This window comes from Eschrichtius robustus, chromosome 19 (assembly GCF_028021215.1).
Source record: "Eschrichtius robustus isolate mEscRob2 chromosome 19, mEscRob2.pri, whole genome shotgun sequence".
NCBI lineage: Eukaryota > Metazoa > Chordata > Mammalia > Artiodactyla > Eschrichtiidae > Eschrichtius > Eschrichtius robustus.
The window spans coordinates 7,244,718-7,266,721 of NC_090842.1; the positions used below are offsets into that span (position 1 = coordinate 7,244,718).

Genomic DNA, 22,004 nt, shown 5'->3' on the forward strand with positions numbered 1-22,004 from the left:
GGAAGGCCTGGGGTCCCCCAACCCCCAGCCTCCACTCACACCAGCTCACTGGCCGAGCATTTTCCACGTGCACGCGCACGCATGCACGCGTGCACACACACGCCACACACACGCACACCCGTGCTGCGTCCATTTCTGGCTAGGTAGCATCACTGAAATGATCTTTAATGAGACTGCGATTGGATAAGCATTTGAGTAATTCAGGGCACAAATGGAAATGCAGCTCCCGGCAGGCTACAAATGCTAATGATATAAAACAACCCTTGCTCTAGATTCCCCAAGTCCTCTTGCCAACCTGCTTGCACTCCAGGATGACGTGGAAACTCAACGTTCTAGAGAAGGTATCCACGGGCCCCTGGGAAGAATCAGGAGATCTGCGTAAGTCTGTGCAAATTTTTTTTTTTTTTTCCTGGCAAGGTGATCCATAGCTTTAATGAGCATCTCAAAGAAGTAGGTCACCGAGAAAGATTAGGAGTCACTCTTTTAGAATGACTTAGAAGTACTTCCTCTCACTTATGTGTCATTTACAGCATGGCTATTTATTTAAAAAAGAAAAGGGATTTTAGGCAGTGCCAGCTGTTTGTTATCTGGAGTCATTTGGCCCTTAGATCACTGGGGCGATCTGGTGCTTAAGGCCGGATCCTTTCCAAACCCAAATCCCAAAACTGGTTTCCCTACATCTGGAGAAAGGTCATCTGTGACCCCCCTTCAACTGTCCACTCCACACGGTCCTTACTTAAAGCCAGCCCCTTCCTTTCCTTGCCGTGCAATGATGTACAGAAAAAGCTGCACACCATTTCAGCTACATGAGGAGCTGGGGTGAAGGAGGAGGTGCCTCTACTGTGGAGATGCCTCCGGAGCCAGAAAAGACGGGGAGCGACGCCTCAGCTTCCCCACTCCTCTGCCTGCAATCTCCTGTCACCCCATTTGCCAAACCCCCTGGAGGCAGAGGTACCTGGGAACTTGTTTGTAAGAATCAGTCCCTCGGGGTACAGAGCAGGGCAGAGAACGGACTAAAATCAAAGAGGCAAATATGACCAGCCCAGGGCTCACCACTCAGGTAGCACACGTGGAAGCAAAGCCAGTTCTCTCAGAATTCAAAGGCCAAGCTGCCTGAGGATATGTTAGGAGATGGGCAGAATGCACTGGGGGGCAGGGGTCATGGGAAGTGGGAGAGAGGAATCAAGATGATTCCTGGGCCCTCCCAGTGGGGCGGCCAGGTATGGGTTCACAGCAGTGGAGATGGGGGTACGGTGCTGAGTATCACGCCGCCTCTTCTGGACATTCTAGTGTGAGATGCAAGGCAAGCCTGCAGTCAGGAGAGTCTGGCATTCAGGGGAGACGTGGGGGCCGGAGACATGTTTCTGGGAGTAAACAGCATAAAGATGCTATTTGAAGCCGGGGGACCAGACAGGATCACACCAAGAGTACACAGATAAGACAAGAGCTCTGTGGACTGAGTTTTGGGTAGGGATGTACAAAAAACAGCAATAGCATGGTGGGTCTTTTCCTGAAAGCAGCTGGGAGGCCATTCTGGGGGTGCAGCGGGCACTGGGCGTTTCTCCCCCTGGGTGCCAGCATAACTGCAGGGAAAGCTGTCCCTCACCATCTCTGGCCACAGACGCTTGAGGACACGCCAGTGCGTGTGAGCAGGGGGCTGGCTGATGAGCTGACGGGCACTGGATGGTCCCCCATGGGGTCCACTCAAGACTCTTGGGGACCAGCGGGTTGGTGGGGCAGAGGGTAGTCACCAGCTCCCTCTGGCAGCAACTAGTTTAACAACTGGTTTCAGCACTTGCCAGCTAAGCACCGGCCTCACCTGGGTCATGCCAACCATTAGATGCCAAGAAACTGAAGACCCAGCCAAGGAGGTTGAGAGCCAGCAGAAGGCGAGGTACGAGAAGAAGGAAGACAGTGCAGCATCCAAAAGCCAAGTGACAATATCAAGGAGAGAGTGACCCACTGTCACGTGGCTCACATGCCACGGAGCGAACAAAACAAAGACCAGAGGATGGACGACTGTACTTGTCAAGGCGGAGGTCAATGGTGATGTGACAAGATGAACTGCTGTGGCATAGGAGGCATGGAAACACGACTGGAATGGGCTCCAGAGGTGGAGGGAGGGAAGGAAGTGCAGACGGTGGTGTAGATGGCACTCCTGGAATAGGTCACTCTACAGGGTCAGAGAAATGGGGCGGCAGCCAGAAGCGGGAGGTGTGTCAGGAAGATGTTCTAAAGATGGAAGAATGTGCAGCATGTGTTATGGGTAGAACTGCATCCCCCAAAAGATATGTCCAAGTCCTGACACCACCTGTGAATGCAGCCTTATTTGGAAATAGGGTCTTTGAAGATGCCATCAAGTTAAGTTGAGGTCATGCTAGATTAGGGTGGCCCTAAATCCAATGAATGGAGTCCTTACAAAGAGGGAGATTTGCAGACAGACACACAGAGAGACGGTGCCCGTGGGATGATGGAGGCAGAGACTGGAGAGGTGCGTCTACAAGGTAAGGAGCACCCAGGATGGCCAGCAAATGGCAGAGGCTGGAGAGAGGCAAGGAACAGATCGTCCCCTAGAGCCATCAGAAGGGGTGTGGCTCTGCCCACATCTGGCTTCAGGCTTAACCTCCAGAACTGTGAGAGAATGAAGTTCTGCTCTTTTAAGCCACTCAGTTGCGGGTCCTTTGTTACGGCCGCCCTGGGAAACAGATAGGGCATGTTTGTGAACTGACGCAGGGCAGCCCCGATCTCAGTTAGTCCTCATGCCAATCCTATTAGGAAAGCAGTAAAATAAACCCTGTTTCAGAAGCAAGAAACGGGCTCAGGGAGCACACATAACTGTTCCAGGGTTATATACCGAGAACGTCAAGGGGCCAGAATTTCAACCCAGGTCCACCCTGGTCAATTGCCACTGCCCCACACAGTATGTGCAAAGGCACATAAAATAAATGACAACATCCTAGCAATGAGGGCAGAATGCTCTAGATACTATGAGCACACAGGGGAGGCAGCAATTAATTTATCTTCGCATTACCGTGTACGGTTACAGGGCCAAATCCTACCAAGCCAGGGCATTCAGCCCTCTGTGACTCTGGGCAACACCTCTGACGCCCTGCGACCCCAATAAGGGCTCAATAAGGTCAGGGTGACGTCTGTTTAGTTGACCACTGTGCCTTCTTGAGTCACCCATTTATTGAATGGATGACTAAAATAATAAATTAATTTCTCTGGGGAAAAGTAAAAGGCTACAGGGAAACTAAATTAAATTAAAATTAAGTTAAATTAAAAGGCTACAGGGAAAAGTAACCTATGACTTTTGGTCCTCGGGAGAAGAGGCAGTTACCAGCTAGACAAGGGAAGGGGCCAAGCCAAAGGGAGGGGACAGAAATGACGGCCCAGAGCCCAGAGGCCCCGAGGTCCACCTAAGGTCAGGGAATTGCATCTTCCCATGTTTTTGTGGGTGATCACATCCTCTGGGGCTGTAACTTGCCCTACACACTCTCTGTGCTTTGCAGGTCATGTGAAGCGGCCATGGGGACAAACTGCAGTGACAGGAAAGCTAAGCAGATTCACTGCTAACTTCTGCACTGTGGACCCTTCTCTCCCCTGACCACTGATTAGGATATCTGTGATATTCCCTAGACTCCTCCACCAACACATGACAGAACGTTAGTCGCTCTCTTCCCACACGCTCGCACCCACGGAAAATCTGGAAGAGTAAACATCAAACTTCTTATTGAATGTATAATTGCAGGTATAATCATGGGTAGGTTTGCAGGTATTTTAATTTCCTTTTTATTTTATAATGCACTTCCAACTTTTATGGACTGAATATGCATTACTTTGCTTGTAGTAAAATGTATCCAGATATCAGAAACAAATTTCCTGTCGAGGGCTGCCTAGCCCTCTGCTTCAGTACATGAGGTGTCAAAGGACATGCTGGGAAATCCATTGATTGTGACCAAGATGGTCTTTTTTTTAAAATTTATTTTATTGATGATTACAATGCTGTGTTAATTTCTGCTGTACACCAAAGTGATTCAGTTATACAAATATATCTATATAGATATCTATATATGTTCTTTTCCATTATGGTTTATTACAGGATATTGACTATAGTTCCCTGTGCTATACAGTAGGACCTCGTTGTCTGTCCATTCTCTATATAATAGTTTGCATCTACTAACCCCAAACCCCCAATCCATCCCTTCCCCACTCCCCCTCCCCTCTCCCTTGGCAACCACGAGTCTGTTCTCTATGCCTGTGGGTCTGTTTCTGTTTCGTACATAACTTCAGTTGTGCCACATTTTAGATTCCACATATAAGAGATATCATATGATATTTGTCTTTCTCTTTCTGACTTACTTCACTGAGTATAATAATCTCTAGGTCCATCCATGTTGCTACAAATGGCATTATTTCATTCTTTTTCATGGCTGAGTAATATTTCGTTGTATATATGTACCACATCTTCTTTATCCATTCATCTGTTGATGGGCACTTAGGTTGTTTCCACGTCCAAGATGGTCTTTTAGAAACAGGACGGAGAGCAGGAGCACCAGAGGCCAGCTGCCCCCATCTCCTCCCGGGGGGACTCTGCCTCGTAAAGACAGGCTGACGGCGACAGTAGATACCACGTTCTGACGGCAGCTTTGCATGCCAGACCCTCTGCTGGGTGACTGAGACCTTCCGGTTCTTTTTTTTTCTACCAGTTCTTTTAATCTTCGCAACAACCATCTAGGATAGCTACTGTCACCCCACGACGGTCAGGAAATTTAACGTTGCTCCTAGCTAAAAGCAATGCTAAAGGAAAATCAGTGCCACCTTAAATTATAGCAGAGTTGTTTTCTACTCTAACAGGCAAACAAGCAACAGAAATTACCTGTATTCAGACCCCAGTGGGATAGTAATGGGATGGCAGAGGGCTGTGTGTGTTTATGTTCCCTGGCACCTTGCAAGGCTGGGAAGGCATTTGTTCTTTCAACTGCAATGGACATAATTTGTGAGCCGATTACTGATTATTTGTGAGCTGCTGGAGAGCGACTCAGACTTGGGTTCATGGGAACCCATGGTGGACAGACGGCCCCAGGATCTCCACCTCCTGGTATTCAGACCCTTGCCTTATCCCTGTAACTTGCAGAGGTGATGGGATGTACACAATTATGTGCATATGATTACATGATGACGTTTTCACATGCTTGGAGAACCTGTCTTGCTGGCTTTGAGGAAACAGACAGCCATGCAGGGAGCCCCATCCGTGGAGAAGCCGTGGGCAGCCACTAGGAGCTGCGGGCAGCCAACAAGAAGCTGGAGCCCTCAGTCCTACAACTGCAAGGAACTGAATGCTGCTACCACCGCATGAGCACGGAAGCCGACCTTTTCCCATCTGACCCTCAGCTGAGACCACAGCCTCAGTGGAAATCTTAAACGCATCTTTTTGTGAAACCCCAAAGCAGAGAATCCAGCTAAGGCACACCTGGATGCCTGAGCCCCAGAAACTGAGAGAGCAAACGTGCATCGCGGTAATACTATTACGTACATGCCAGCAATACAGAACTCACACACGTAATACGTAAGCAATTCATAAGTAATACAGAACCCTAACGCATTTCCAAAGTAGTCTGCTAGAGGGTACCAAGAAGAGAGCACGTGAAACGGCAGGGGGTAACAACAGATGAATCAACAGTAACCCCACCACCTAATCCCATGGGGCTGAAACTCCAGTCCTGGGCCGAGAGCAAGAGTGATATTAGTCAACCATCTTCACGTATAATCAGGGCCTGTAAATGCCAGACCCCCAGCCTCCAGTAACCAAGGGGGTACTTCACAGGTTTGCTGGGGAGGCAGCAAAGTAGCAGTGATGAAGCTGGGTATTAGATTCAAATATTTAACGAAGAAAAAACACAAAGTCTTAGGTTTGCTTCAAAACCATCTGAGAAGAGGGAGGTGGGTAAGGGCATAGATGAAATAAGATGACCACGTTGACCATTGCTGAAAACTGGCTGCCACGTGCTTGGGGGTTTGTTATACTATTACCTCTGCTTGTCTCTGTTTGAAATTTCCCTTAATACCAAAGTTTAAAAAATGTAAAAGAAGTATCAGTGGGTGGGCAGCGAAGCTGAGCACAGAACTCAAATTCTAGCTCTGCAGCTTACTAACCTCACGACCTCCAGCAAGTAACCTGAGTGTCAGCAACTTCATCCACAAAATGAGGGTAATAACAGTACCTCTCCCACAGGGTTGCCAGGAGAATTAAATGTATGTAGGACATATAGCACAGCGCCCAGCACAGAGTTCACACTTAGGAGATGTTAGCTCTGATCTTTATTCACAACACTGTTATGACAGCCTAGTTAGAGATATATCCCCTCCCCAGGGGGACACACATGGAATGAAATTTCTTATCTTCCTGCTGCTGCCAAACTTTTGGAAGCTTTGAGGCTTCACAGCAGCAACGTAAACAGGTGGTTAGACACAAGGAGGGACTGGCAACTTCAAGTTGGAAACCTATAGCGACTGATAAGCAGGACCCCACTCCCTGGATTAAGGTCTGGGCATCGTCAATCACCATGAATGGCCCCGTCTCCCCAAGGAGCCCAAGAAAGCCAGCTGCGCCCCTAACAGCACAGAGGTAATGCTTTTCTCTGCCCTGAGCTACCAGTGAGGAGCTCAGCAAGTAAATGATATGCTGACAGGGGAGAAGCATTTACCTACACAAGAGCAGTGAGGCTTCTCAAGTTGGCCAGTAGCTATCTATAGAGCCTGGGGCTTTGTTATTCAAATTCCAAGTCACTGAATTAAAATATGCGGTGGCCAGACTGGACAGTTATACCCTCCAATGACGGAGAGGCTGTTGACCCAGAAGGTCTTAGGGACTGGGTAGGTGACATAAATTAGCAGAGAGAGCTGGATGGGGGGTTGGGGGAAGGGCTGGGGCAAACCAGAGAAAGCATGCTTCCCTCCGCTCAGAGGTTGCCAAATATAGCCAGATCTCGATTTTTTTTTTTTCCCAAGAGAAATGAAAAATCTGGATCTTAATAAGAAATCGCCCAAGTTTTAAATGTAGGCAATTCATTTAAAAAACATTTAAACCATTAGGCCAAGTACAACCGAATGCTGGCTGAATGTGGAACTCTGGCCACCAGGGTAACCTCTGGTACGTACAGATGTTTTTCCCCAAAACTGGGCCATCTAGGGTACCCCCAGAGGACTCAGGGATTCTGCAGAAATCTGACTCAAATTTCTTTCTCTTCCTTCTCCCTCTCAAACACACATACATAAGCTTTAGAAAGAACCACAATGAAGAGTGCTCTTCTGTGGAATTTTATCACGGTGGAGACCATCAGTGGTGGGTAACCTGTATTGGCAGATGCAACAGCTTTTTTTTTTTTTTTGGTATATCTCTTAAATTTATTTTTATGTCTTTTTTTTTTTTTAAACATCTTTATTGAAGTATAATTGCCTTACAATGGTGTGTTAGCTTCTGCTTTATAACAAAGTGAATCAGTTATACACATACAATATGTTCCCATATCTCTTCCCTCTTGCATCTCCCTCCCTCCCACCCTCCCCATCCCACCCCTCTAGGTGGTCACAAAGCACCGAGCTGATCTCCCTGTGCTATGCGGCTGCTTCCCACTAGCTATCTATTTTACATTTGGTAGTGTATATATGTCCATGACACTCTCTTACCCTGTCACATCTCACGCCACCCCCTCCCCACATCCTCAGGTCCATTCTCTAGTAGGTCTGTGTCTTTATGGGAACCTTATTCCCAAGCTTCGCCTGCTCTCTGCCTGATGAGACAGTATCTCGAAATTTCCAGACAAACGATTATAAAACCTGTTTTTTGCAACTACTTATCTTGAGTGAATCAAGTTTTTCTCAGTCCTGGTCAACTGCCTTATACAGCAATTGCCATTATTCTGGATTTCATTTATATACTATCATCACAACATTTTCATTGCTCTCAAGAATTGATTATAAATGAAAGTTATAGCTTTTAACGTAAAAAGTGTTTTGATCCGCTTTTATGCAGCAGTTTTCTTAATTAAGGTTTCGTATAAAAAAGGGGAGCGGGGTTAGATAGCTTTAAAATTGTATAACCAATGACCTGATTTAATACCTTCATTTTACAGAGGAGGCTGAGTGACGGGGGAAAAGATGGCTTTCCCCAAAATCACTTGGTCAGTTAGAGGTCAAGTTGGGGCTGGAATCCAGGTCTTTCAACTCCCAAAGCCTACGATCTTTCTACTCTATTTGGCAAAACAAGAACTAATTATCATCTGTGTGGAAAAGTGAACACACTGCAACTGAATCTTTTACTCTATGAAATAATGTATTTTTCCCCAATCTAGGCAGACAAGAAATGCTTCTCCCATTTCTCTACCTCAGATACATCCGAAGTCCCAAGGCCAGTGGTCACCTATCAAGAGGCCTCACCCTGAGGCCAGCCTGCAGGCAGAAGGCAACTGATAACTGACTTTCACACTCATCACTTTAAAATGCCTGCACTCTTGACCTCCAATCCCTCGTCAGTCCTCCCCAGAGCCCGGTGGGGCAGGAATCATAGCCGCGATTGCACGGATGAGAAGACCGAGGCTGGGAGTGGTCAGCGGCTGGCCCAAGATCACACAGCCGAAGAAAGCAGATCCGTCTTGCTGCAAGTCCTACCCACTCTCTGCTCCCTCGTAGCTCTGCTCTGGACCCACCTCGGCGCCCTGCAAAGCCCTTTTCCAACAGTAACAGCAGTAACCACCCACCAGGCACGGTGCTCCCTGCATTGAACTGAAAGCCTCCCTTTTTAAGCCTTATGCTTTATGGGACATTTTTTTTTTTTTATTGCAAAAGTAATGTGCTACTTGGAACAAGTTGAAAACGGACTGGTGCAAAGACAAATTTAATTATCTCTCCTGAGCATCGTTCCAGATCCCTCCAGGACATACACAAAATCAACACCAAATGTGAGGGACTTCCCTGGTGGCGCAGTGGTTAAGAATCTGCCTGCCAATGCAGGGGGCACGGGTTCGAGCCCTAGTCCGGGAAGATCCCACACGCCGCGGAGCAACTAAACCCGTGCATGACAACTACTGAGCCTGTGCTCTAGAGCCCGCAAGCCACAACTACTGAGCCTGCGCTCTAGGGCCCACCTGCCACAACTACCGAGCCCGCGTGCCTGGAACCCATGCTCCGCCCATGCTCCGCAACAAGAGAAGCCACTGCAACGGGAAGCCTGCGCACCACAATGAAGAGCAGGCCCGCTCGCTGCAACTAAAGAAAGCCCGTGTGCAGCAATGAAGACCCAATGCAGCCAAAAATAAATAAAATAAACCACAGTAATCTATTAAAAAAAAACATTAAATGTGAGGTGTGTGTACTCTTCCATACCTTCTCCTTGTTCATAAAAACACTCACAAACATATATAGGAGGAGTACCGTTTGTTACCAAAAAATCAGACCTAGCTCCTTGCATGAATCTGCAGCTGGTTTTCCTCACAAAATACCATGAACATGCCTCCAGATGGACAGAAACACAACGGACTCAGGCTTCTTAATCAGCTGCACAGGGTCGCATAGTATGGATGGACCGTAGCTTACCCAGCTTTTGCTCTACTGAGAGGCATTCAGATGGCTCCCAAGTATTTTGCCGGCGTAAGTAATGCTGCAATAAACAATCTAGTGATACACTCTTAGGTCTCAGTGCTTTCATTTCTCTAAAACAGAGCCCCCAAAATGCCACTGTCAGGTCAAAACGTATGCACATCTTAATTTAATTTTAAAATAGCATATTATCTTTTTTTTAATAAATTTATTTATTTAAATTTATTTTTGGCTGCGTTGGGTCTTCGTTGCTGCGCGCGGGCTTCCTCTAGTTGCGGCGAGCGGGGGCTACTCTTTATTGCGGTGCGCAGGCTTCTCACTGCTGTGTCTTCTCTTGTTGCGGAGCACGGGCTCTAGGCGCGCGGGCTTCAGTAGTTGTGGCACGCGGGCTCAGTAGTTGTGGCTCGCGGGCTCCAGAACACAGGCTCAGTAGTTGTGGCGCACGGGCTTAGTTGCTCCGTGGCATGTGGGATCTTCCCGGATCAGGGCTCGAACCTGTGTCCCCTGCATTGGCAGGCGGGTTCTTAACCACTGTGCCCCCAGGGAAGTCCCAATAGCATATTATCTTAATCAAAAAACATATTCTCATTAACAAGGAATAAAAGTATAAAAAGAACAACACACAAAAATCCCTCAACCCAGAGATAGTTACTATTAATAATATGGTAAATTTCCTTCCAGAACAAGATGATAGAGTTAGTTGAACTTTTTTTACTTTAATAGGCTCAGACTAAACTCCAATCAGACTGACGGCCACTCATACTCCCACCACGAAGGTATGAGAGCACCATTTCCCCACACTGTCCCCATAGCTCTATCACATTTAAAACTTTTGCCAATCTAATAGATGAAAATATGATGTCACTGCCATTCCCACTTGATATTTCCTTGACTAGAAGGGAGACAGAACACTTCTCACGGGTCTCTTAGGAACATGCCGGACTTTGAAACACAGGGGAAACAAAAACATCATTCGATCATTTGCTCAAGAATCATCTCACCCATGCAGATGGCCGAAAGGCACAAGAAAAGATGCTCAACATCACTAATCATCAGGGAAATGTAAATCCAAACCACAATGAGATAGCACCTCAGACTCATCAGAGTGGCCATCATCAAAAAGAACACAAATAACAAACGCTGGGGAGGGTGTGGAGAAAAGGAAACCCTCCTACACTGTTGATGGGAACATAAACTGATGCAGCCACTGTGGAAAACAGTACGGAGGTTTCTCAGAAAACTAAAAATAGAGTTACCATACGACCCAGCATGTCCACTCCTGGGTATATATCCGAAAGAAACAAAAGCACTAATTCGAAAAGACACATGCACCCCAATGTTCATATAGCAGCATTATTAATAACTGTCAAGATACAGAAGCAACCTAAGTGTCCATCAGCAAATGAATGGATAAAGAAGATGTGATAGATATACAGATATACACACACACACACACACACACACACACACACACACACACACACAGTGGAATACTACTCAGCCATAAACAAGAATGAAATAATTGCCATTTGCAACAACACGGATGGACTTGGAGGGTATCATGCTAAGTGAAATAAGTCAGACAGAGAAAGACAAATACTATATGATATCACTTACACGTGGAATCTAAAAAATACAACAAACTAGTGAATATAACAAAAAGAGAAACAGACTCACAGATATAGAGAACAAATTAGTGGTTACCAGTAGGGAGAGGGAAGGGAGGAGGGGCAGTATAGGGGTAGGGGATTAAGAGGTACAAACTACTACATATAAAATAAGCTACAAGCATATATTGTACAACACAGGGGCTATAACCCACATTCTATAATAACTATAAATGGAGTATAACCTTTAAAAATTGTCAATCACCATATTGTACACCCGTAACTCATATAATATTGTACACCAACTATACTTCAATTTTTAAAAGTAAGGTAACATAAGACTATCAAAACCTTCAAAAAGTGAATGGGAAAAAAAGAATCATCTTACCAATTTTTGCTGTTCAAACATAAGTTTTTTATAGAAGAGATGGAACTGTTCAAAGCTGAGTTCATCTTTGTGTGCGCCTATTTCCTGTAAATATTAAAAAAAAAAAAAGTGACCACACGAGTTTTCTTGTCCACCACAAGAATGCCTCTTCCCTGTTCACAGAAATACCATGGCTCTGCTACAACACTAGTTAGAATCAAACTTGCATTCCTCTGAACCCAAATGTCCACAAGTTTCCTAATTTATCTGCCTGGAGAACATACCCACCAGGGATCCCTGGTAAGATCCTTCCCTTGACTCCCCAAAAGGGAAAGATCTTAGCCAGAATTCCAAGAGCCATAATGCAGAACTCCTCCTTTTCGGGGCAGAAGACACTTTCAAATCTAGACATAGTTATAGGGTATGTACATATAGGTCATTTTTAAAAGCATAAGAAAATGAACCGAGCCTTTAGAATTAACAGAGCTCAACTCCAGTCAAGGTCTGTCCCCTGAATGGCTTAACAGCTTTGGGCAAATCACTTGACCCTCTCAGACCCTCCGTTTCTTCATCTGTAAAATGGGAGAACCACCATTACCCTCCTTGGACTTCCTTGAAACCAAACCAGATAACATCCACGTAGCACCTGCTTGGTAAAGGCCTGATAAAGAACAAAATTCCAACTACGTGGCTGTCCGTGGAAAATGCCTCTCCCATCTCACTTCTGTCAGCCCCCACCCTTCTCTGGTTTTGCCTTCTTGGACTAGTTCGAATTATGGGGTGGGCCAAAAGATGGCTTGCTAAGCCATAAAGTGGGTTAACTGTTCCGGGAGCTCACTGGTATAAAAATGAATGAGCTTCTTCAGCTGAGGAATCCTGTGACGTGCCCCTGCGAGTCCACCAACTGGGACTATTGGGATGGAGTGTTGTTGGGTTCCTTGACGAGAGTCAGTATCTCTCTGAAGGCCAGAAAGAGTGCCTGTGGATCACCTCCATCCTTACACCCTTCAGAAGAGCCCCACCTGACCTACGCTATCCCATCACTCAGGGAATGACCTGCCCCACACCTACCAACGGCTTAATTACACAAGAACATAAACAAATTAAATGATGGGCGGAAGGAGGGATGGAGGGATGGGAGGATGGGTGGGAGGAAGGAACAGTGGATGAAGGGACGGGTGGGTGCGAGGAGAGGGGAAGGGCAGAGAAGAGTCACCTCTGACAACTACGCTATCAGGACTTGCATACAAAATGCCACGTCCCTGGCAACCTACATAAGGAATCTTTCATAATATTTTCCAAAAGAAACACATGTGTTCATATTATTGAAAGGAAAACAGGCTGTGGGGTAGTGAGGGAAAGGGAAAGTTGGACTGGTGGAAACGTCCCAAGTCAAGCAGCTCGGTGAACATGGTCTTCGTGGATGACGTCCTCTGCCACGACTGAGAACACGGGCCTAAGATCTTCACACAATCCCTCCATCCGGACTAAGATGGATGAATCTGGAGGCGGGGGACTTCCCTGGGCACCATTCAGTGGAGCTCAAAGGCACGTAGTGGCTTCATGGGAAAGGCACACGTAGCCCTGGGTTCACAAAATCGCCAGGCTGAGCTACAAAACTTACCACGAACTTATCTTTGAGGAACTTGGCGCTGCTCACTTTGAAGTTGACCAGGGGCAAGATGGTCTTCAACTCTCGGAGGCTGATGCTGCAAAAGAGGGGAACCCCAGCCCCGTCAGCCTTGAGGGGTGTCAACAGTGGAGGATCTGGCTACTCCCGTCAGCTCCCATCTCTATGAGAAGACCCGCCAACAGCTGTTAGTGAGCGCTAACTGGGAACAGAGACTCTGGGATCAAGACAGCCGATGTGCAAGGCTGGTCTCCACCCTTCAGGGGTGGCCGTGGACACGGATCACATTGGAGATTCGCAGTGTGGGCAGACATGGTGTCAGATGACCTCGGCAGATACGAAATGTCACAGGGGTTCCAACCAAGAGGAGGTCACTGAAGGCCAGAGACAGGGAGGGGAAGGAGCCAACCTTCTCTGAACACCTACTATGTGCCAGGCTGCCCCGGGGATCTCCAGGCAATGACGTCACCTCGCCCCTCGCTACACTTGACCCGCTACACAGTATGCATTCTCGAGCCCCAGGGTTCAGAACAGGCAACGGGGAAGGGGGCAGGGTAGGCGGCTCAAGGTCGGAGCTGGTCTGACGACCTGAGGAGGTGGGCACCATTATCACTCCACGTGGCAGGTGAAGAAACCGAGGCTCAGAGATGTTGGGTGCTAGCACGCGGTGGAGGCGGACTCCAGTGCAGCCTGCCTCCGGGTCTGCCTGTAACCACTGCATGTGAAGCCTCTCAGGAAACGCCACGAACAGTGACAGAGGGTGGCGGGTCAAGGGCATGAGATCCAGACCCTCATGGTTGCAGAGCCAAGTGTCCGGCAGAGCGAGAGAGGGTGGGCTGGGGGGCCTTTGGTGTGGCCAAAGAAAACTGTTCTGTGTTCTTGGAGACGTCAGACTAGAAAGGGGCTGTGCGTGGCCAGGAAGGAAGTCTGCCCGGGCTGTGGGCAGAAACCGGCCCAGCTTCCGCCACAATGTCTACTTGGCCTCTGCCAGCACGCCCAGGAGGAAGCAGCAGGCCACACTCGGCAGCTGCCCCAGGAGACCGCCAAGAGGACTCCTGGCCACCCCAGTGTCCCCACCTCCAGCATCCCTGTCTCTCATCTAACGGTCTCCCTAACATCGGAGACCTTTATGGGCCACGTGTTCCCCACCTCCCACCACTCCTGGGGCCGGCACCCAGGGCTTTCCCAGAGAGACGGTGAGGGCAGCACAAAGCCCCTGGCAGGCCCGGCGGGGCTGGCCGCGCAGAGAAGCGAGCAGGCTGGCTGAGACCCCCTTTCGGACCCTGCCCCCAGGGTGTCCACGAAGAGCTTGGCCAGGGCAGGATGAAGGGAGAGGAGCGGCGGGGGATGGCGCTATAAAACGAGGCAGGGAGAGGGTCTGGCCAAGCCGGTAGCCCTCAGCCGAGGGGCTGAGGGGGCTCAGCCAGGAGCAAGGAAGAGGTCAGAGTCCCCTGGGGAACCCAGAACTTCCAGGCAGAAACGGGGCCAAGAAACCTTCCCACACCCAGGAACACAGAGACTGGGGAGCTGGGAGCCAGTGCAGCTGCCGGGGGTGGCCAGCGGAGCAAACACAGGTCCCGGGGGCGTGAGAACCTGCGCACTGGGGCATCTGAGCCCACCTGCTGCAAAGGTCCCGCCTTACAGTGGAGCAACTGAGCCCCCAGGTAAAGGCGGGGGCCAAAGAGCTTCTTTGCGCTCCTGTGCAGGGCGCTAGCCACTCCACTACCCTGCCCGTGCCTCGCCCTCACTCCCCGCCCTGGGCATGTAGACCAGGACTGGCCCACGGAGCCGCCGGCGGGCAGGAAGCCAGCAGCTCCCAACTTCACCCCTCTCCCCGTCCAGGATGTGTCATCAGATCTCAGCCAAGATCATGGCCTGCCCTCTGGCCGTAACTCAGGACAGCTCTGCAGGGCCTCCCCGGAGCTCCCCACGGGGCCGGCTGAGGCCGTGACTGTGACTGCATCACAATCCAACGACTCCAGCTGCCTTCACAGGTGTGGACCCCTATACGCTCCCCATAAGCTTCCTGCACACAAACCCACGTCTCAGATTCTGTTTCCTGCAGGCTCAGTCTGCGACAGTGCGATAGGGAAGCAGGGCAATCCCTCTGGGGAGGGATGGCCAAAACTACCCCCTCCCCACGGGCACTGAACAATCATGTCAGTTTCCCTCCTCAGCTTGGCATGGTCCCAGACCCTACAACACTGCACCCTGGGGCAGCCTTTACCAAACAACTGAGGTTGGCAGCCCCAGGAAACTTACCTGCCACCCTGAGGCTGGTAACCAACACCTCCACCACCCCCGGCTTCTTAAAACAGTAATAAACATTCGTTAGTGTTCACCGTAAGCCAGGCACTGGCCAAGCACTCTTCACAAACGAACCCACTGAATCTTCAAACCAATCCCAGGGGGTAGGAACTATGATCTCTCTTACAGATTAGAAAACTAAGGCACAGAGAAGTTAAGTAACTTACCCAAACTCACACAACCAGTAAGTGTTAGTGCTGAGATTCAAACCTCAGCGCTGCCCGATAGAATTTTCTAGGATGATGGAAACGTTCCGGATCGGGGCTGTCCAATGTGGCTAGGGCGACCAAGGAACTGAATTTTTAAATTTTTATTTAATTTTAATTACTTTAGATTTAAATAGTCTCATGTGGACCGTGCAGCTCTAGAAGCCTGCTTCTCTAAGTAGGGTCCCTGGAACGCCAGTAACAACATCAGCTGGGAATTTGTTAGAAATGCTAATTCATGATCCCCATCCAGACCCAGTGAAACCGAGCTTCTGCAGGACAGGCAGCGCACCTCTGTGGGTAAAGCCCCCGCAGGCTGTCCGACGTCGTGCTGGAGCCAGGACTGCTGACCGCAGGGAACCTATTTGCATGCCTGCTGAAGACAGAACTGGACCACACACCTGCCTCCCACCTGCACGCCCGACCCTCCCGCCTCCTGAAGGCCAGGCTGAGCAAGAACAGGAAGTGCACACTCGGTTTATGCAAAGTCAGTGTCATATGCCGAGGGGCAAAGGGCAAAGGGGGAAAGAAATGTCCACAGAGACAACCTGCTCCCGACCCGTAGGTCTGCTGGCCCCCCTGCAGGACTCAGCCCGTGAGCCTCACCCTGAGGAATGCAATTCCAGTGACCACCCCCCGCCCCCGAAGGTTCAGGGGCTTTCACAAGGGGTATTTTGACCAAAGAAGTTTTCACCTAATGCACTTGACCTCAGAACCTAATTCCCAGATAAGAGGCAACTAAACTCTAAAGACTCAAAAAGAGGGGGTTTCTGGAAACCTGGCCAAGATTAATGTTAAGAGATTCATGCCTTTGACTCAGTCTCCCCAGGCCTGGAAATGTTATAAGGAAAGCTTCCAAAGCTAGAACGTTCTGGTTGTCCCTTGTTACAATGCTGTGTCTATGAATGAAAAGGGAGGGCTTTCGTTCATCTGACCAACACTACAAAGACCGAACCAGCCGGATCCCCGACCTCAAGAGCCCTCACCAGTGTGAACAGCAGCAACAGGGGCAAGACTCTAAGAAAGCAGAGGGCGTCCGGCCGACGGGACAGACTGGCTCTAAGACCGAGAATCCTACGATGACCCCAAAAACGCTTCTCGTGAGGGTCACTCCATACGTTCCCTCTGCACGCAATTCAGTGAAACTGCGAACATTAGGAAAAACCGGACACTAAATGACAAACAAAAGGCAACTTTTCAAGCCAAATATCAGATCCCATTGGTTGAATTACAATGTAGGCGTTAATACTGTTCCCAAAGAGTTGCAACAAAATGTAAACATGTTTATGGTTTAAGGTGAGGTGAAAATAGTTTCCCCTCCTTTCATGTGGACTGGACTTAGTGACTGATTCCCAGAAAATAAGAGTGGGGGCAGGTGGGGGGGCCTTTACAAAGGAGAGATCTGGAAGACACCACCTTGGCCAGGTAATCAAGGTTTCCATCACCCTTGACAAGCCATGGTGAAAGCAGGCACCTCCTGACCAAGGTGAAGAAAAAGACCTTCGCTTCCATGATATTCTTCCCAAACACAACCTCAGGTTACCCTTAACTCCAGTCTAATCATGACAAAAATATCAGACTAACACAGATGGAGGGACATGCTACAGAATACCTGAGACCTACTCCTCAAAACTGTCAAGGTCATGAGAGACAAGGAAAGATGGAGAAACCGTCACAGCCTAGAGGAGACCAAAGGGGCAAAACAACTAAGTACAATGTGGGGTCTTGGGTGGGATCCAAGACCAGGAGAAGGACACTGGTGGAAAAAATGGTGAATTCCAATAAAGTCTAGGGTTTACCTAACAGTCACATAGCAAATGTGGTTTGTCAAGTTTCGACATGAATGATGTGAACCGCAGGGAAAACTGCCCAAAGGGGTATATGAGAAATCTCTGTACCATCTTTGCAACTTTTCTCTAAATGTAACATTATTCCAAAACTTTAAAATTAGTTAAAGAAGAACACGATGTAAAGTCATATGTATAGTTACATTTTAATGAAGTAAAATGAACAACAAACCAATAAATAAAGTTGAGGATGGAAATCTACTGAAAAAAATTGTACCCAGAGGTAAACAGTGCCTACCATTTAATGTCAAATTCATATAAATTTTTTCTAGTTTTCAGTATTTCCAAAATTTTCTATAATGAACATGAGTTACTTTCATAATGTATATACACTACCAAATGTAAAATAGATAGCTAGTGGGAAGCAGCCGCATAGCACAGGGAGATGAGCTCGGTGCCTTGTGACCACCTAGAGGGGTGGGTTAGGGAGGGTGGGAGGGAGATGCAAGAGGGAGGAGATATGGGGATATAAGTATATGTATAGTTGAGTCACTTTGTTATAAAGCAGAAACTAACACACCATTGTAAAGCAATTATACTCCAATAAAGATGTTTAAAAAAAACAAAAAACTTAGGCTTGGGGGTTCCCTGGTGGTCCAGTAGTTAAGCCGCTGAGCTTCTAATGCAGGGGGCACCAGTTCAATCACTGGTCAGGGAACTAAGATCCCACAAGCCTTGCGGCACAGCCAAAAAATAAAATTAAATAAAACATAGGCTTGTTTACCATACCTAAAAAAAAAAGTCCATGTGATATTTTTAAATGGGCAAAGGACTTGTCTAGATATTTCTCCAAAGAAGATATACAAATGGCAAAAAGCACATGAAAAGATGCTCAAGGTCTGTAGTCATTAGGAAAATGCAAATCAAAACCAAAATGAGATACTACTTCACACCCACTGGGATGGCTGGAGGGAGGAAAGGGAGGGTTGGGTGGGGGGGGAGGAAGGAAGGGACAGAGGAAGGGAGGGAGGGAGGGAGGAGAGAAGTGGGGAAGGAGGGAGGGAGGGAGAGAGGAAGGAAGGAAGGAGGGAAGAGGGGAGGGAAGGAGGGAGGAAGGAAGGAAGGTTAGGTGTTGGCAAGGAAGTGAGAAAAAAATGAAATCCTGTTGCTCTGCTGGTGGGAATGTATAATGGTTGCAGCTGCTGTGGAAAACAGTAGGCAGTTCATCAAAAAATGGAACAGTATTACCATTTGATCCTGCAATGCCACTTCTGGGTAATACACAAAAGAACTGAAAGCAGAGACTAGAAACCCATATTCACAGCAACAATACTCACAATAGCCAAAAGGTGGAAGCAGCTGGAGTAAGTGCCCACGGACAGATGGACGGATAAACACGATGTGTTATATGCACATAGTGGAATATTATTCAGCCTTAAAAAGGAAGGAAATTCTGACACTTGCTACAGTAACGTGGATGTACCATGAAGACATCATGCTCAGTGAAGTAAGCCAGTCACAAAATGCAGAATCCTTCCACTCATATGCCCATAGGAGTCAAATTCACAGAGACAGAAAATATTGGGTTGGCCGAAAAGGTCGTTCAGGTTTTTCCGTAAATGTCATTTTACAGAAAAACCTGAACGACCTTTTTGGCCAACCCAATAGCACAGCGGTTACCAGCGGCTGCAGAGGGGGTAATAGAGTGAGGGCTTAATGGGTACAGAGCTTCAGTTTTGCAAGACGGGAAGAGCTCTGGAGACGGATGGTGATGGCAGCACAGCAACATGAACGCACAGAAGCGTACACTGAAAATGGCAAGTTTTATGTTATGTATATTTCACCACAATGAAACCAATACGTAATTTTCAGTCAAAGGAGGTCACGGTGGGGAAGGGAAGATTTCTGCCTTTTACCAGCTTAGTGATCAGTTAAGCCGCAGCTGACCGGCTAGGTTGCTGTGGACAAGTGATCTAACCTCTCCTGGCCTCAGCATCCTCATAAAACGGACCAGAGGGTGCCCAGCTCGCCAGTCTGAGAGCCTTCGTTCCATAAGCTTTCCCCAATTCCCTAAGTAAGGAGAGCGCTCAGAACAGAGGGTGTTACAAAGTGACTCCTCAGCAAATGCCAGCTGCTGCCATTTTGCCTCTCGAGAGGCTGAAAAGGGAAGCATGCTCAGGCCAACAAAAACCCGGGATTGGACACTGCCCGAGCCGGGCCAGCCCACAGTCTGCCTCCCATCCCCAGACTCTTTCCTTTGTGCTGCAGCTCCTTTGTTTTCTTCCAGGAAACGGGATCGCTATGCGAGACAGGAAAGGAGGGAGACTGGCAGAAGTCAATTGCCCTTTCATTGGCACCTTGGTCAAGTTCCTTTTGAAAAACTCCCTCCGGGCCTCACAGAACCACAGGAAAGGCGGGATTTTCCACGTGTTGACAGAGCAGCAGGGCTCTGCCCAGCGGAAGGGAGGTCGGGGAGCAGGAACGGTAAGCAAGGAACAAGGAATCATGGCCAGAGACAGACGTGCTCTCTGCTGAAGGTTCTGGAAAGGACTTCTCTGTGAAGGACTTGCAAGAATCCATTCTGAGCGAGAGAGCTGGAGGGAGGCTTCCACTTCTTGACAACAGAAGTCGGAGAAGCGGACTGTGGAACCAGATCAACAATGCCATGCCCCACCATGGGGAGAGAGGGCCCAGGAGGGCTCCCTCTCTCAGCTCTGTGCCAACCTCAGCTGTGAATCACCCCAAAGCCACAGAGAAGGGAAACAGTCATGGGAGGCTCCACCTCTGAGACTGAAAAGAGACCAGTGTGCATGAAATCCCCCAGCGCGGGGACCTCGTTTGATCCACCTCCGTAACACGGGCCGAGCCCAGGTGTGGGACCACAGAACGCTGGCTGAGAGGAGGAGGGAGGGAAAGCAAGATGGGCAGAGACGTGGAGTGAGCTGCTGGCTGACCTAACAACGTCACTAAACTTTTCACCGCTTCGTGGTTACCGTCTGCAAATCATCCCGTGGGGCATGTGTACAGGAGACCACAGAGGCTGTGAAATCAACAAGCGATGGATGACACTAGCCTGACACTGGAACGCCTTAGGGATGGAAAGACTTTCAGGAACAAGAGAGGTGAGTTGTAGGGGTTACTTGTTGCCTCATTTATGATGCTGACACCTCTTAATGGAGAATGGAAGGCAGGAAAAACACTTGAAAACTTTCAAAGAGGTCTGATGTGAGGCTAAAATGACACAATTGATTGTCAAGTGCTTAGTACAGTGTCTGGCATGCTGGGTGCTCGATAAATGGTGGTTTTTTAATCATCACATTATTAACAAGAACTGGATCATAACGGGAAAAAAATGGAGAGGATGTTCAACCTCGCCCATAAATAAGGAAACGCAAATTTAAGCCAAAATCCACTGCTGCCTTTTACCCGTCAGATTAATAAAGGTCAAAGTCTGGTGACATAGTGAAACAAGTACTTTCTTGCACTGCTGGTAGAAATAGAAATTGCTACCACCGCTCTCAGAAATCTCAGACCCGATGACACCTGGCCGCTAGAATTCCTCTTGTAGGAATTTACCCTGCTCATACCCTCATCACCTAAGTTTACGAAAAGGGAGATGTGAAGGCTTTCACAGTATGATAATAAAGGACAAGGAACAACTTCATGTCTATCTAGGAGGAAATGATTTCTCATCAATTAGAGAATTACACTGCCTCCATCCAAGGACAAACCGCATTTGATACAAAAACGTCTGGCATGGAGCGTTGTGTGTGCCGACAGGGAACCACTCCAAGACGTGCTATTCAGTGAACCAGTCAAGGACACTGAATTACATGTTATCACATCGCCCCGCTCATGTCCACCCAGCCCTTACAACCATCGCTACTGAACTGGGTTTACCTCTTGATGGTCAATCTCCCACCACAGAGGAAGGGCAGGCACCATGGTGATCCTGTTTCTCCCCGGGACACAGAAGGGGCTCACCTGTGAAGGCCTAAAGGACGTGCTCCAAGTGCCCCACAGAAGAGAAGGCACCTCTGCAGATGGACTGGAATTTTCCACTGCAATGAGGTCCCACACGGGTGGACATTCTGTCACCCTGACCCCCGCCACCTAGCACTGTGTCTGGCACCTTGTAAGTCAAATCTAACTTCATGAGGAGCTTTCCACAGCAGAGAACTTGCTCCAACCCCCTCAGAATGTTTAAAGAAAGAATGGACACCGGAGTCCAAGATGATCGGGGCAAAACCACAAAAATGTGAGCGAATCTTACCTGTTCCTTCTGGTTTGATCCACAGAATAAATCTGCTTTCTCAACCAACTGGGAAGAGAGTTGAGACAAAGAAAGAAAGTTAGAAAATAGCACAAGTCTAAGTGAGTTCTATAGGATGGGACAAAGGAAACTGGAAACGAAAGGGAAGGTTTTCCAACTTTCTGACTCAGGCGACTTGGGAAGCAGCAGTTTCTCCTTGTGGTTGAAATGCCCCAGCTGAGCCAAGAGGC

At 48.3% G+C, this 22,004-nt stretch overlaps 1 protein-coding gene across 1 annotated transcript in view; it reads right to left on the reverse strand.

The window, feature by feature from the left end:
* Window positions 1-22,004, reverse strand: part of PLCG2 (phospholipase C gamma 2) — a 163,031-nt gene that overhangs the window by 78,088 nt on the left and 62,939 nt on the right. Inside the window, exons 5-7 of the mRNA XM_068527469.1 lie at window positions 21,775-21,822; window positions 13,196-13,280; window positions 11,593-11,676 (exon numbers count right to left, since the gene is read on the reverse strand). Coding sequence (XP_068383570.1) covers window positions 11,593-11,676; window positions 13,196-13,280; window positions 21,775-21,822 — 217 coding nt within the window. The remainder of the gene's footprint in view (window positions 1-11,592; window positions 11,677-13,195; window positions 13,281-21,774; window positions 21,823-22,004) is intronic.